The following is a 16033-nucleotide window of genomic DNA, read 5'->3' on the forward strand; positions in this document are numbered from 1 at the left end:
CATGGCCGACGTGTGGCCTTGGAAGGGGGCACGTGGGAGCCACGAGAAGAGGGAGCGGGGCAGAGAGCAAGAGAGGTAGAGAGAAAGGGGTCTTCTGCCCAGGTCCATCCACCACTGTACGTACAGGTAGAATAACACACTACTTTTCAGTCCTCTTTCTTGTAAAGTTTTTTTTTTTGTTGTTTTGTTTTGTTTTTTAAAAAAGCCTTAAGATCAGCTACTGGTTACATCTACAAAATGTAAAGTGCTGCTGTTACCAGTCACTTTACAGAACAGTCCAGAGGTCAAATATTGACCAATAAAGTTTCCTTTTTTTTTTCTTCTGAATCATTACTACTCGACGAGTCACTTGACAGCCTGCATAGGTCGGGGCAGCTCAGTGGGCAGACTTGGTGACCAAGGAAAGAGGCTGGGCCTGGAGCACGGGGAGGGCCTGGTGGGCATGGAGTGTGGCTGGGAAGGAGGGGGGAGAGGTCAGCAGAGCTGTGGGCAGGGACCCGAGGGGGAGGGGCCGGGAGAGAAGGGGGGGCTGGCTGCCCATCTGGCCAGAGGAGGTGGCTGTTGCCTTAGCTGACAGGAAGGCAGCTGAGTGTAAAGCCAGCTGGGCCCGGCTCTCTGGCTTGGTGGTGAGGGAGAGGGGCTGGGCTTGCTCCGAGTGAGTTGCCGCGGGGGCAGCTGGTGACGCCAAGGCTGCGGAGGGAGTGGCCGGGGAATCCAGCATGCTGCCATGGGAAGAGGCAGGACTGTCACAGGACTTCTCAGGGGGCAGGTACTGAACACATGGCTTCTTGCTTTTGGAGGCCAGAGCACCTACAGGGATAAAACACAAGAAAGACTCAGCAGCCAGTAGCCGTGGGTGAGGCGGAACTCAAGAACGCCTACTGGGAGGGAAGGGGGGGCCTGAAAGCTAGGCTTGCAAGATTAGGAAGCCGCATCGAGGCACACCTAGAGCATGGAGAAGGGGCAATGCCAAAATGGCAAAGACTGATTCAGTATCTGATAGGAGGGAAAAGAACTCAGCTAGATCTTATCATCACCTTTACTGCCTAAATCTCACCACTTTTGGAGACAGATCTCCATTCAATCTGCTTAGCCACCAGGGCTGCCTTTTTTTTTTTTTTTTAAAGAACTGTAGAGGCTTATTTCTGGAATTTGAATTTTATTCAATTCATCTATATGGGGCAGCCCCGGTGGCCCAGTGGTTTAGCGCCGCCTTCCCCCCCGGGGCCTGATCCTGGAGACCTGGGATCAAGTCCCACATCGGGCTCCCTGCATGAAGCCTGCTTCTCCCTCTGCCTGTGTCTCTGCTTCTTATCACTACTCTACAGACACCTGGGAGCGGTGAGGGGGCCGCCCCCACTGTGATGGTGGGAAGAAGAGCCAGTGCCCTCCTCAGGACTCACCCTCTGCCTCTTGGACTTGCTGCTGGGACTGTGTCTGTGACAGCTGCTTTTCTCTCTTCCTCTTCTTTTTCTTACCCTGAAAGTTATGGCCAAAGAAAGGGTAACCGGAGTCAGAATAGTTGGCTTTTCAGGGGAACTCCCAGCTATGAAGTGGGGGAGACAGGATATTGCCCATACTGCCCTTGACCCTCCCTGAGTGAGGAAGCTGGGGGTGGAGGGCAGCCACTCAGGTCACCCTCCCCACAGAAGCCTCTGAGGAGCCAGAATGAGCCAGAATGAGCCTTCCTGGAACATGCTCTTGATTCTTCCCTCCAGCCCGGTGTCCTGGTTTTCTTAGAAGGCCTTATCCCTTCAGTGCCCTCAGGCTTATTTTTCCATTTCTCTCCCTGGAAGAGCGTGGTTCTTGATCTCTTGAGAAGCGATTCAGGCCCCACAGAAAATCTAAGAGCTCTGAAGTGTCTTACCAGAAAAAATGGCAAATGAGGACATATAAAAATCTGCCTAGAGATTACTGGAAAGAGTTACTGGAAATGCCAGGTGAAACTCATACATTGCTCGCTGAGCCCCTGATTCAGAACCCCTGGCCAGCAAGAGTCTCACCACCAGAGCCAGAACAGCTCCCGCTGCATCCTAAATTATGGAATCAAAGGCTGAGTCCACTCCAAATGACAGGGGTACAAATTTACATTGGTCCTTAGGACACCAGAGCCATGTTCTTGTTGGCCTCCTGAGCATTAAAATGCCTTCCTTATTTCTAGAGAAATACAGCCTCCTTCCTGGCCTCAGGAGTCCTCTGTCAATGTAGCCACTTTTCCTTTCCTGCTTGGCGTCACCGACAGATGCCACTCTTGGGGCCTGAGGGCAGCACTTACGTAGTTGTCCCGGGCTGACCAGGTTGGGTAGAGCTGGGAGTGAAGCTGCCGCTCCTTCCGGGCCAGTTCATAGTACTTGGCCTGTTCTTCTCGGGACAGGTTGTGCCACTGTGGAGAGAGGGTCAGAGATGACAGAGAATGAGGAACACGGGACATTGCCCCACACAGCCCGGGACGAGGGCAGATCTTACCTTTCTTCCCAGGATTTGGTTAATGGCTGCACTTTCCTTCAGGGTGCACTCAGCCACCACCTTGGCCCTCATCTCCTTCATATATAACATGAAGGCATTAAGAGGCTTCTTCACATGGGGTTTCTTTTCTTCCTCCTTTTTCACCGTGACTGGTGATTTCCTGGGGAGTCACAAAGCTGTAGGTTAGCACGTGTCGGTGGTCACCCAGCCCGCAATCCCTGCCTCTCGCGGAGGCTCGGGGCCGACCGCCCCTGGGGAACAGGGATGAGCTGCTTGGGCGTTCATCCATTCAAGCTGCCATGGCTTCTTGCAGCACCTGAGCATCTTCCACAAGTAGTTCCCAGCCCTGGAATGAGCTGAGGCCATATCCTATGAAAGGCTAGCTTCCTGAGGAAGGAGTAGAGGGCGGTGGTGGTGGTGAGGGGCGCTGGCCCCAGGGACAGAGAGGCCAGGGGACTGGGCACTCTGGGCAGAAGCAAGGGGGTGGGTCTTCTCCACCAGGAGGCACTGACTTCGGCTTTCCCGCTCTTTTATGGCTCAGAGGACAAAACATGGGTCTTGGGGACACTCTCCACTCTGCCACCAACAGCCAATTGTGACCTGGAGAAAATCCTCCCTTCAGGGCTCATACTTTCATGTGTATGGGGAGGGGAAGCAAGTCAAAAGCATTCTCAGGCTCTTTCAGCCTCCAAATCCTGGTTGTAAAACTTTCCTTACTGTGAGAAAAGAAAGAGGTCTCTCTGAGAGGTTAGGAACACAGAGAGTCCAGGGGGAGAGAATATGGCTGAGGGAGGCTGCTGGCTGCCTGCTAAACGCCACCAGGAGAGAAAAATAAATGGCATGTGCTGCTCAGAGACTGGCTGCCGCCCATCCAGGCTGCCTGATACTCACGCGCTCACGGCTGGGCTCAGGCTGGGGGGCGCTGGCTCTTGCTTGACAATGGGGGAGACGATGGCGGGGTGGGGAATCCCTGAGGTGGGCAGACCAGGATGGGCGGGAGCCACCATGTGAGGAGAGAACCGACTGGAAACCAGGCTGTGTACCATGTGGAAACAAGCGACAACAGAGGGGTTCAGGCTGGTGCCTGTCACCTAGACATGGCAGGGCTGTGTAAATGCCTCTGCCATGGTGGACTTTGACAGCTGGATGCCCATTCACAGACCTGACAGAACCAGGTTGGCAAACACCCAGCAATCCTCCCCTTCCCCCACAAATGCACGGGGTTCCTGTATCTGATGCTGGAAGCAGGTAGGATGAAACATGCAAAAGAAGGTATAGCAGGCCAGAGGCCAGGGTACACAATGGGGAAATAAGGGCATATGCTGTGCGTTGCACTTCGTTGTCACCAGAGGTGTCACTGTCAGAAGGATCCAGCCCCTGGGACAGGAGCCCCCTTTACTGTTCCCTCTCCTGACATCATTTCAGGAGAAACTAGTCTTCTCCCAGTCTCTGGCTTCAGTGCACAAAGCCTCGCATGTGGGGAGGATGTGGTGGGAGGCTAAGTGCTGGAGCCTTAAAATTCTTCCCTTAGGGTGATGGGAAGAGTGAGCCGAGTCTGGGGTCTCCATTCTGACCATGGGGCATGAGGGTGAGTGGGGAGGAAAGGAGGTGAGTGGGGAGGAAAGGTGTACCTCCTTGTTTAGGGCCAAGAGAAAGCTTTCAGTGGTCAGAAATGGCAAGGCCACTCGTAGAGGACCATTCCCTGCAAAGGCCGCTTCATGCTCACACCCCAGTCCTGGGACTCACCTGGACATTGAGGCGTTCATGGCGAGGGCAGGGTAGGGGTGCCGGAAACCACCAGGAGGAAGAGAGTACATGGGCTGTCCTTGCCTATAAGAGCCAGGAGCAAGGCAAACTAGTCAGCAGGCTAGTTTGGGACGGTTCAGAACAGGGAAGGAGAGAGGGCTGGGAAGAAAGGATGATAAGGGGCAGGAAGGCAGAAGTAAGAGGAAGCTATGGGCTTTGGTGAGAGGATGCCAATGTGGGGTTGGAGGTGCTGCATACAGACCCCCCAGGGCTCACGGCAGGTACCGGAGGCAGAGCACAGCATACAGAAGGAAGGAGGGTGAGAAAGGCTATGAGTTTCCTTACTGTGGGACGAGCCAGCCAAGGGGATGGGGAATTTGTCCAACAGCTCCAGGAGACAGTGGGTAATATGGAGACAGCTCAGATGGGTGAGGAGGCCGAGGGATTCCTGCTTCAAAGAGACATGTGTCAGACTGCTTCCTGGCCCTACCACGTACCTGGAAATCACACCAAACCAGAAGTCCCTTCTTTCATTATCCTTGCCTGTCACCTCCCTAGCTCTGCTGGGGTCAAGGGCATATTCGGGGAAGGCAGGACTAACACGGCTTCTCTCTGGCTACATGGATCCCTCCTCTGTCATCAGGACTAATTTCCAGTTGCTTATACAGGAGTCATCCAAGAAAGGAACCAGAAGTCCTAGACTGAGAGACCCAAGATATTCCCCAGAGTCATCTAACTATTCCTCTAGATAACCTGCCCCATTCATGGAGAAGTAAACTTTGGATTTCTATTCCATGTTTGTCCTCTTCGTTATCTGTTACTTATAGTAAGTAACTGTGATTTCTCTTAAGAGGGGTTCCAAAAATGCTTTGAGCCATGACAACTCTGGGAATTTGATGAGGCTGTGTCTCCCTGGGGTGGACAGTTCTGGTGAACAAGTTAAACAAACAAACAAACAAAAAAAGCCAGCTCAGCCTTGCTGCTTTGTAGCTACACTTTTAAGTCTGGCTAGACTGGTTACTCTATTTGAAAATGTTCAGTATATAAAAGGCAAAGGTCTTGGTTAAGGGAGGCACAGCCCACAGCTGGGCTAGACTCAAGGTCAACGCAGACTTCCCCTCACTTCCAGCTCATTGCACCGCCAAAGTATTAAGAGATTCTAAACTAGAGAAACATGGCAGAGCAACACCACCTCCTTAGTGGGGAGCCAGGCCCTGGGCCTTGCCTCATGTAATTTCCTCTTATCTTCACAATGCCTCTGTGATGTGAAAGGGACACACAGGGAAGCACGGATGAAAAATCAGAAAAGGCTAAGGTTAATGGGCAAAGTTATAGGCTCTCGGGAATTGGAGACATGACCTGCACCCAGGGCTGCCTGATTCCAGGGCCATTATGTTCCCCGAGAAGACAAGCCTGCCCCATTGGAGTTCTGCATGGGGGCCAGCCTGAGCTTTGGATGACTCACCTGTCTTTGGATCGATCTCTGGGGAGAGGTGTGTGGGAGGGGAGCCAGGGGAAAAGTGGTCGTTGCTGTAGGTGATGAGGGGCGTCAACGGGTGCATGTGATGCGGGGGCTGAACAACAGGAACTTTATTAGACTGAAAGAGAGAGAAAAAGACTAGGCACAGTTGCCAAGGAGACAGAGAATACAATCTGCTGTTATTTACTGTGTTCAATATGTGCCAGGTATTTTCCAAGCACCAGCCCATCCAGCCCGGGAGAGAAAGGAGCAGTCTACGCAGCAGGGAAAAAAACCCACAGAATCAGAGAAGAGATTACACCCACCCTCCAACATACCCTCTTCCAAACAACATACACTCGATTCATGTATGCCATGCAGCCCTAAATGCTATAGGCTATTGAATTATTAACTATGCTCTGTGTAATCTCAGTGAGTTTTTTTTTTTTAAGATTTATTTATTTGAGGGATCCCTGGGTGGCGCAGCGGTTTGGCGCCTGCCTTTGGCCCAGGGCGCGATCCTGGAGACCCGGGATCGAATCCCACGTCGGGCTCCCGGGGCATGGAGCCTGCTTCTCCCTCTGCCTGTGTCTCTGCCTCTCTCTCTCTAACTATCATAAATAAATAAAAATTTTTAAAAAAAGATTTATTTATTTGAGAGAGCGCGAGCAGAGTGAGAGGGAGAAGCAGACTCTGCTGAGCAGAATCACCTGATGGGGGACTTGATCCCAGGATCCCGGGATTGTGACCTGAACCATAGGCAAATGCTTAACTGACTGAGCCACCCAGGTGCCCCTCAGTGAGGTTTAAAATATTCAACACACTCTTTCCAAATAAATATTTTTCATAGAAATAGGAGCTCACAGTTCAAGTCTGAGACTGGGAACAGACCAGTGGGGAATTGTCACCATCAGACCTCATGGAACCAGCTGTCATGTTTAGTCTCTACAGACATAATCCAAGAGCACTTAAAACAGGTCTGTCTTCCTATAGCACTTCAAACACTGCTAACCTAATTACCACACTTCCTTTAAAACACCAGCAAATGTAAGAAGTACCGTTATTTTATAAAACTATTAAGAAGGAAAAAAATACACTGGCTTGCCATTGACACATTCTGACTTCAGAGATACTAAAATGGGAAAAACCTGTGTGTCCTAGAATTGGTAAACTGAATTGTTTTAATCTAGTCTGACTTAAAAGGAGTTTTATTATAAAAAGATAAGATATGTAAAAAGGATTTTATAAATATTTTATTTATTTATTCATGAGAAGCACAGAGAGAGAGAGAGAGAGAGAGAGAGAGCGCGAGCAGACACAGGCAGAGGGAGAAGCAGGTTCCATGCAGGGAGCCCGACATGGGACTCGATCCCAGGTCTCCAGGACCACGCCCTGGGCCAAAGGTGGGCACCAAACCACTGGGCCACCAGGGCTGCCCAAAATATACAGTTTTTAAAAAGTTTTTTATTTATTTGAGAAAGAGAGAGAGCAAGCTAGTGCACAATAGGGGTGGGGTGGGGAGGGACACAAGGAGGAGAAACAGCCTCCTTGCTGAGCAGAGAGCCCCAACGTGGGCTCCATCCCAGGACCCTGAGATCATGACCTGAGCCAAAGGCAGATGCTTAACCGACTGAGCCACCCAGGCACCCCAAAAAGAGCTACGCTTTATTGAGCACCCCACTAAAAGCAAAGCGCTAGGCAAGACATCAACTCCTTATTATAACTTAGCAAAGAGGGGGATCCCTGGGTGGCTCAGCGGCTTAGCGCCTGCCTTTGGCCCAGGGCGTGATCCTGGAGTCCCAGGATTGAGTCCCACATGGGGCTCCCCGCATGGAGCCCGCTTCTCCCTCTGCCTGTGTCTCTGCTTCTCTGTCTCTCATAAATAAATAACTTAGCAAATAAGCCATGATCATCCCCATTTGAGGAGAAAACTGAGCTCAGGATGACTAAGTGGCTCAGCCTAGGACCCAGAACTGGATTCGTATCAGCCCTTTATGGCTCTAACAAAGCAGAGTGTTTTCTCTGGTACTACCTGCCTCCCCAAGAGCCCAATCAAAATACATCTGTCAGGGAGAAAAGACTGACATTTTTCTGTATAATAAGGTAAACGCGTTTACAAGTGGAGAAGAGGTTTGCTCTAAAAAGAAGTCTGCAAAATGGATAATGGATTGGAGGCAGCTCAAGAGACGGAATACTGACCAAACTGCTGTCTTTCAATCTGAATTTTTTGTTTCATAGATTCTGGGAGCCATTTTTTCCTTTCTCATGGTGCCCATTTGGTGCTCATAATGCAAACTCCAATATTTATGTCTATGTATCCGTGCTGACAGTAGTCTTGCTCAATTTTCAGCAGGCTAAGCAGAGACCCGCGTCAGGGTACTGGAGCAAGGTCCCCGACCAGGAGTCGTCCAGCTCCCAGACCCGCAGATGCAGAGAATTCGGACTGTTCCCAACCACAACCACTAGGTGGCGCTGGCACATGACGAGGCGCTGTAACCCCGCCTGCAACAGCCCCCTATCACCTTCCAACCACAGTGGGCTTCTTTGACATTGTCTATAAATTCTAAAATTATTTCCTTTTCATTTTCTCACCGGTTCCCTTACTGGCTTTTGAAGATGTCTCCCTTTACACGAACATATCGCACAATCAAGAGTATAACAATTATTTTAAGGTCAGATTTCTTGGAACCTAATGTACCTAAATGATGCATTGGGGTTTCCTGGAAACAGCTTTGTCCAAAGGATGATTTTTTAGTATCATAAAAGCAACAGAATTATTACTAAAGTGATAGTAAGTGATAAAAGAGTTACACAGAATGATTGCGGGTTTTTTTTTTTTTTTTTTAAAGATTTTATCTGTGTGAGAGAGAGAGAGTGGGCAGGGAGAGGTGCTGAGTGCAGAGCCCGAGGTGGGGCTTGATCTCACAAACCTGAGATCATAACCTGAGCGCAAATCAAGAGTCAATTGTTTAACTGATTGAGCCACATAGGCGCCCCCAGAATGATTACGATTTCTAAAAAATACATAAATATTTATGTTTAGAAAAAAAAAAAAAATAAAGACTAGATGCTAACAACACTGAAAAAGACTAGAAGCACACCAAACTGTAAATAGTAGGTATGTCTGAGTGGTGGAACTATGGGTGATTTTGTTTTTCTTCTATTTCTATATTTTCCAATTTAGCTATTGTTTATATTAAAAAGTATACTTATGATGAATACAAAAGAAATACAAACTGTATTATAAAGCATTTAGAAAACACAATCAGGGAGCCTGGGATGGCTCGGTGGGTTAAGCATCCCACTCTTGGGTCTTGGCTCAGGTAGGTCATGATCTCCTGGTGGTATGATGGAGCCCAGCTTCCTGCTCTGCTTGAGATTCTTCTCCTTCCCTGTCCCTCCTCCTTTGCTCTTCCCCCGGGCTCATACTCTCTCTCTAAAATAAATAAATAAGATCTTTAAAAAAAAAGAAAAACAGAAAAGACAATCATACTAGTCTAAACCAGCTCCTATTCTCACTTTGGTATATCTCTCTTCATTCCTACTTCTTGTAGATCTGTTTTTTTTTTTTTTAAGATTTATTTATTTATTCAGTCAGAGAGAGCAAGAGAGAGGCAGAGACACAGGCAGAGGGAGAAGCAGGCTTCATGCAGGGAGCCCAACGTGGGACTCGATCCTGGGTCTCCAGGATCACACCCCGGGCTGCAGGCAGTGCCAAACCGCTGTGCCACCAGGGCTGCCCTTGATCTGGTTTTTAAATTTATATTGATTTACATCATTTATAGCCATCTTTTAAAAAATGATTTTCCAGCTTTATTGAAGGATAATTGACAAATAAAATTGTAAAATAGTTGCAGTGTACAATGTGATTCTTTAATATATGTATATATAGCCATCTAAAAATATTTAATAGTATAATGAAATCCTGACTGCCCATGTGCTGTTGAGTCTGGCCTCATCAGAAGAAGATGGCAAATAGCACTGACTGGGTAGCAAAGTATAAAGCAGGGAAATATTGAGTTCTATTTAAAAGTGTATTATCCTCACTTAAATGCTCTATGAGTTATTATTGGTTCCCATTAGATGGCATCATTGTCCAGAGAATGGACTGGGAGGTGGTGGGTTTACAGAGAAAGGAGGGTAAACTTTTCCTTGCTCAGTCTGGGAAGACGTGGCCTCTGGGACGGATAATCGAGAATTACTCTCTGGAGCTGACCTGAGGACGGCTCTCCTTGGAGTAATAGTCACAGCTCTTTTCTCTCCTCAACTGCCCTCAGTAGCAGGATGTTCGTGGCATAAATTCAGGCCAAGAGGAGACATGTTGGGAACCACCCTACCCGTCCCAGTGGAAAACCCCAGCACCAACAGCATGCCCAGGCAAAGGTAGGGGGTTCACTCAGGACAGGAGCTAAGTCCAGATTCATCTAAGAAGAGCATCTCAGAGCCAGCTCGGACCTGAATCCTTCTGCAGTCATGCTGACCCAAGCTTCTCCACCTCCCAGTCCATTCTCTGGACAATTCAATCTATGTTGTGGTCTGCTTCTAGAGTTGCTCCAAGCCAAAGTTCTTTTAATTCCTTGTCCCCGAGGAAGCACTGCCTCCTCTCCCACTGTTTAGGATTTATTTATTTTTTTAAATTTTTTTTTAAATTTTTATTTATTTATGATAGTCACACACACACAGAGAGAGAGAGGCGCAGAGACACAGGCAGAGGGAGAAGCAGGCTCCATGCACCGGGAGCCCGACGTGGGATTCGATCCCGGGTCTCCAGGATCGCGCCCTGGGCCAAAGGCAGGGGCCAAACTGCTGCGCCACCTAGGGATCCCCCACTGTTTAGGATTTAAATTCAAGCCAAAGTAAAGCTAGTGCCACACAGCTCCAGCACAGCAGGACAAGCCACCTCCCTGCAAGTCATCCCTCCACCAGGCCACTCTCTTCTAGCTGCTGGTCTCAGGAACTGGTGGAGGCATCCACAGAGCCTCCTGGTCCCAATTCATGCACTATTCTCTTTGCTTCCTGATCCTGATTTTGGTGATCAGGAGAAGGTTGTGTAGATTAAACACAGATGAGCTTTAACTTTGTGGTATCACTCAAGAAGTAGCCACAGATGCGCCAACACACTGCCCAGAAAAGATACAGAGAGTTCCTTCAGCTTGCTGCTATATCTGATTTTTTTTTAAGATTTTATTTATTCATGAGAGACACAGAGAGAAACAGAGAGGCAGAGACACAGGCAGAGGGAGAAGCAGGCTCCATGCAGGGAGCCGATGTGGGACTTGATCTTGGGTCTCCAGGATCACACCCTGGGCTGAAGGCGGCACTAAACCGGTGAACCACCCGTGCTGCCTGACGCATCTGATTTTGTGCATTTAAGAACTCTCTTTTGTCTACATCCATTTGTCTGTTTAGTGATGGAGGTGACCTTCTCTGTGGGTGATCCTCTCAGAAGGGAACCTGATCCCCCCAAGACAGGGCTACCTGGAGCGGGTGGGGGGGGTCTCCAAATCTTTTTTGACCATATAACTTAATCAATAAAAGTGTCAGTTCTGCCGTGTTTGTTTGTTTGGTTGACTGGGGCTCTTAGTAGTAGCATTTCCAATCTAAGGATATCGCAGGAATCTTTTGAAGCTACTTGTACATTTCCTTGTGGGTTATTTTAGTTAAAACTCAGTAAGGTGTGGGACGCCTGGGTGGCTCAGGGGTTGAGTGCTTGCCTTCACACCCAGGGTGTGATCCTGGGGTCCCAGGATCGAGTCCCACATTGAGCTCCCTGCATGGAGCCTGCTTCTCCCTCTGCCTATGTCTCTGCCCCTCCCTCTGTGTCTCTCATGAATAAATAAATGAAATCTTAAAAAAAAAAAAAAACCAAAAAACTCAGTAAGGTGTAAATCCATGCAGATGGGCTCATGTGAATTGCAATATGCTGAAAATCAACAAGTACGTCAAGTCCCTGCTATCCATCCCCTCATATCTTGTACAGCAACGATGAACTTCTTCTTAATGATTTTAGATGAAGACCTAAGGGATAGTGTTTTCACCCCCAACCAGTACCTCAATGGAACATCTTGTATCTGCACAACTTTTTGGAGATAACCAATTGAATTCACTGCCCAAGCTTGGACAGAGAACAACTTTCTTTACACGCATCCCACTGTAGGTCCTAGGAGATCTCTCTGTGCATTGGCATATCACTCAGATAAGTAGTTCCTCAACCTAATGAGAGCTCATCAAGTGTTGGAAGATAAATACCTTGTTCTCTGAGACCTTCTGTTTCCCTCATTCGCCATAGTCTCTGGACTCACTATTTTCCAGCCACCTGTCTTTAATTTACCCCCATGTCTTTCTTAAAATTAGTAAAATATTTCAGAAGGAGATGGCTGGTTGGTAGTGTAGAAAATAAGATTGAAAGATTTACATATAATAGAACCAGGGCCATATAGGAACTGAATTTAAGTTGGGGGGGAAAAGCCTCAATTCTCTTTCTCTGTACACACACACACACACACATCACTCCGACAAATATTACTTGAAAGGCAAAATGTAACCTCTTTGGCACTCTATCATTGTATTCTATTAAGGAAAGGAAGTCTGAATGTATGTCTCCTATACAGAATTTTCCTCCACTGAGAGAAATGGCAATCCACATTTTCAGTTATTGGATGTTTATGGAGACTGTCTACACAGCAGGGACTGAGTTGGGCAGCCTAAGGGTTAGAGGTCGACAGAGCAGAAATGTAAAGAATCTGGACCTCTGATGACATAGATGAATTGGTGGACTAACTGGCCCTACAGAAAACACCAATCATAACAATAAGAGCAACGAGATAAATTCCTTTCTTGTTTCACTACAGGGGGTGGGGAGGGGGCAACAGGTATTCCTGTTGTATCTACTATATGCCAGGTACCGCTCCAGGTCTTGTGAATGCACTACAGACTCATCTATTTAGACAAAAATATCTATCCTCATGGTACTTATATTCTAATTGGAGATATAGAAAAGTAAGCAAAATTAAAAGGGAACAATAGATTAGATATTGAGAAATACTACGAAGAAACACTAAGTTGGGGCAAAGGGATAGGGGATTGTGACACAGGTTGAACAAGGGAAGTCTCGAGGATAAAATGACTTTTAAAAGATGCCTGAAGGAAGCAGGGAGCTGGACCTGTGGACAAGTGGGGGAAGAACATTTTGGTAGAAGGAACATCAGAGTGGTGTCTTTGAGATGGGTGGTCTGCTAGGCATGTTTGAAGAACCACAAGGAGGCCAGTGGACTGGAGCAGAGAGAAGAAAATGAGGACGGAGAGTCTATATTACCGTATTAAATGCTTTCTGAGCTCTTCACCTGTGGCAAGCCACGGAGGATGTAAAGACAAAGCAAGGCAATGGGTGAGAGATAATATTTAGGGAACTAGAATGGGTTTCAGGCCCTTCTAAGCAGTGTTACGTCTTTGAGGTCCTCGCAAATAGGACTGCGCATAAAATTCTTGGGATAAATCTTTCCTTATCAATACTCTCCTTGTCCCAGTGTTTGCTGGCATTGCAAGTGGCAAAAGTAAACCCTGATGTTACCTTTACTTTTGTTTCTTTGACACTGGCCCTTTTTTTTCCTGTATAAATGCTTGTAGGAAAAAAAGTTTAAACCCTTGCAATTCAAATCGGTACCAAGATGTACACAGGTGAATGTCAATTTTTATTTACTTTCTAGAATTTGGGTGAGCTCTTCCAACCTATAAATTCAAGTGCTTGTTTTTAAAGCCCAGTTTCCCTTTTATTTCTGCCTTTTATTGTTTTCATTGGCTTGGTCTCTCTCCCAGGAACACTACTTGTTGATTGGCTTCTTAGTTTCTCTCTTCTATCCGTTGCCACCTTTCCAGGAGTGATACCAATACAGAGATATCAATACAGAGATTGGACCTTCCACAATGTCCATTCTGTTCTACAGTAAGATTCATGAGTGGGAAGAGTAGGAAGTCTCCAAAGCTAAATTCTCAGTAGTGGAAACTAACGAGGGGATGGAGGTAGGTAATCAAAGTTTGATGAAAATAGGACACTTAGACAACTTCAAAGCCCCCCTGCCCCCGAGGGCGCTTAGGAGTTACAAGCGGAAAAAGAGCAACACCACAGTGGAGACACATGACAGACCACCTTACCCAAATGATCGAAGCTGACATCCCGATATGGGCACAAACAGGATATGGTAGGCCTGCCTCCCAATGGGGTCCTTCACCGAAAAGGACAGGGCATCAGTGCGGTAGCATTCTTGCCAAAAATACATGAGCGGAGTCTAACCACGAGGAAACAGACAAACCCAAATGGTCTATAAAACAGCTGCTCTGGACTTCTCAAATAACATCAAGGTCAGAAAGGACAATGGCTGAGGAATTCTGCTACATCCAAGGAGAGAAGGGGCATGGCAAGTAAATGCCATGTGTGATCCTGGACTGAGCTCTCATTACATGGCTGTAATGGACATTACTGGGGACATTAGCCAAAATCATATTCTCTATTGTGGGTTAGAAAGTAATACGAAATGTTCATTTCTTGATTTTGATAAGTGTACTGTAGTCATTCTAAGATAGTATCTCTGTTCTTAGGAAATATATCCAAAGTATTCAGGGAGTAGAGGGGCACAATAGCTCCAATTTACTTTCAAGTTGTTAAAAAAAACCATAAATATATGTAGATGTATACACACACACACACACACACATATATATATATATACACACACACACACACACAGAGAGAAAGAGAGGGCAAAGCATGAGGCAACATTCCTGAATCTAGATAAAGAGAAGATGGGAGTTCCTTGTAGTATTCTCATAATTTTTCTGCAAGTTTAAAATAATGTAAAAATAAAAAAGTTAATACTGTGTAATAAGAATTGAAATCAGTTTGGAGGCAGACCAGAGTGGCAAAGGGCTATGTGATGAGTTTTGAACTGTTTTGGGTCCCCAACAGGTGCAGTTGAGAAAATGGAAAAACCAGGTTCGTTCGTTCATTCATTCATTCATTCATTCATTCATTCATTCATTCGACAGAGAAAGGGGGGGTGCAGAGAGACACAGGCAGAGGGAGAAGCAGGCTTCATGCAGGGAGCCTAATGTGGGACTCGATCCCAGGTCTCCAGGATCATACGATCCCAGGTCTCCAGGATCACACTTCTCCAGGGTGAAGGCGGCACTAAACCGCTGAGCCACCCGGGCTGCCCCAGGTACAGTTTTAAAAAGGAAACCTCAATAAATGTTTTCAATTGAGAACTGGCATGCTAAGCAAAGCCAGACTAATAGGCCCAAAGGCAGAGCAACAAGGTGGCCATTCTTCAGAAGGGTTTCCAAGGCACTGGCTTGACAATCAGACCTTGGACATGAGGCTAATAAGCAAGTTGCTTCTCGGAGTGGCCCAATATTTAACAGCAAAATGAGGTGTCTGCTATTTAAAGGAATCATTTTGGCCATCTTCTAGAAAGCACGTCACAGGGGCATGTACAAGCAGACAAATACAGAAGGGAATGAAGTTCCATATAACAAAACTGCAGGATTACAGGTCTTTTTCTGTGTGCATTGGCATCTTCCCAAGTGTTTTACGCAGCACAAACATTACTTTCACGATTTCAAAAAAGACTCAGAAAAAGTCCCGTATGAAAAGAGGGAATGGAGCAATAGGGAGAGAAGGGTTTACAAGGGGTACCACCTTTCCCCTGATCAGTTAGGCTTCCATTCATTCACAGATGCTCTGTGAGCACCTACTCTGTACTAGGTGTTAGAACAGGTGCAGGAAGAACAAACATGAGCAAAATAGACGTTGATTCCTCTCTGAGTTGGTTATATTCTGGAAGTGCATGAACTGGTTTTGTGCGCTCGGCACAGTCCTCCAGGGACAGAGGAGGAAAAGACGGGGCCAGGCACATGGGGCCACAGTGAGACTGGGTAACAGTCTACACACAAGGAGATTACAGTGATCAGATACGACAAGTTGTTACATAAAAAATATCACAGCGATTCAGTTTTTAGAGATTGTTTTTAAAGCATAAAATCCAAGCAGTAATAACACTTAACTCCATCTCCACCCTGGCCCAGTTACGGCTTGTTTATACACATTTCCTTGACAGGCAGCTTTGACGTGACTCACTAAATCCCTGCCAAGTATGCAGGCTGTTTCCTTCATTTGCCCTTCTCCCAGTGCAAACCCCATCTTAAAATATTTCGCTCGTGATTCTAAATGAAACCCATAATTGAGTGTTTTCAATTTTCTAATAAAAACGCCAGGGTCCAAACCTTCAAGTCCTACTTATACCTCCAGCCCAGAGAAGGCAGCACCTGGTAAACTGCATTCTCATCTCTAGCTCCTTCTTCTCATTT

The 16033-nt window shown here is 47.1% G+C and overlaps 1 protein-coding gene across 1 annotated transcript in view; it reads right to left on the reverse strand.

Moving 5' to 3' along the window:
- Positions 1–376: 376 nt before the first annotated feature.
- The window catches only part of TCF7L1 (transcription factor 7 like 1), a 159764-nt gene continuing 144107 nt past the window's right edge, over positions 377–16033 (reverse strand). Inside the window, exons 7-14 of the mRNA XM_038562405.1 lie at positions 5678–5810; positions 4558–4660; positions 4213–4296; positions 3358–3501; positions 2467–2626; positions 2276–2383; positions 1404–1479; positions 377–810 (exon numbers count right to left, since the gene is read on the reverse strand). Coding sequence (XP_038418333.1) covers positions 377–810; positions 1404–1479; positions 2276–2383; positions 2467–2626; positions 3358–3501; positions 4213–4296; positions 4558–4660; positions 5678–5810 — 1242 coding nt within the window. The remainder of the gene's footprint in view (positions 811–1403; positions 1480–2275; positions 2384–2466; positions 2627–3357; positions 3502–4212; positions 4297–4557; positions 4661–5677; positions 5811–16033) is intronic.

Source organism: Canis lupus, chromosome 17 (assembly GCF_011100685.1).
Source record: "Canis lupus familiaris isolate Mischka breed German Shepherd chromosome 17, alternate assembly UU_Cfam_GSD_1.0, whole genome shotgun sequence".
Lineage (NCBI taxonomy): Eukaryota > Metazoa > Chordata > Mammalia > Carnivora > Canidae > Canis > Canis lupus.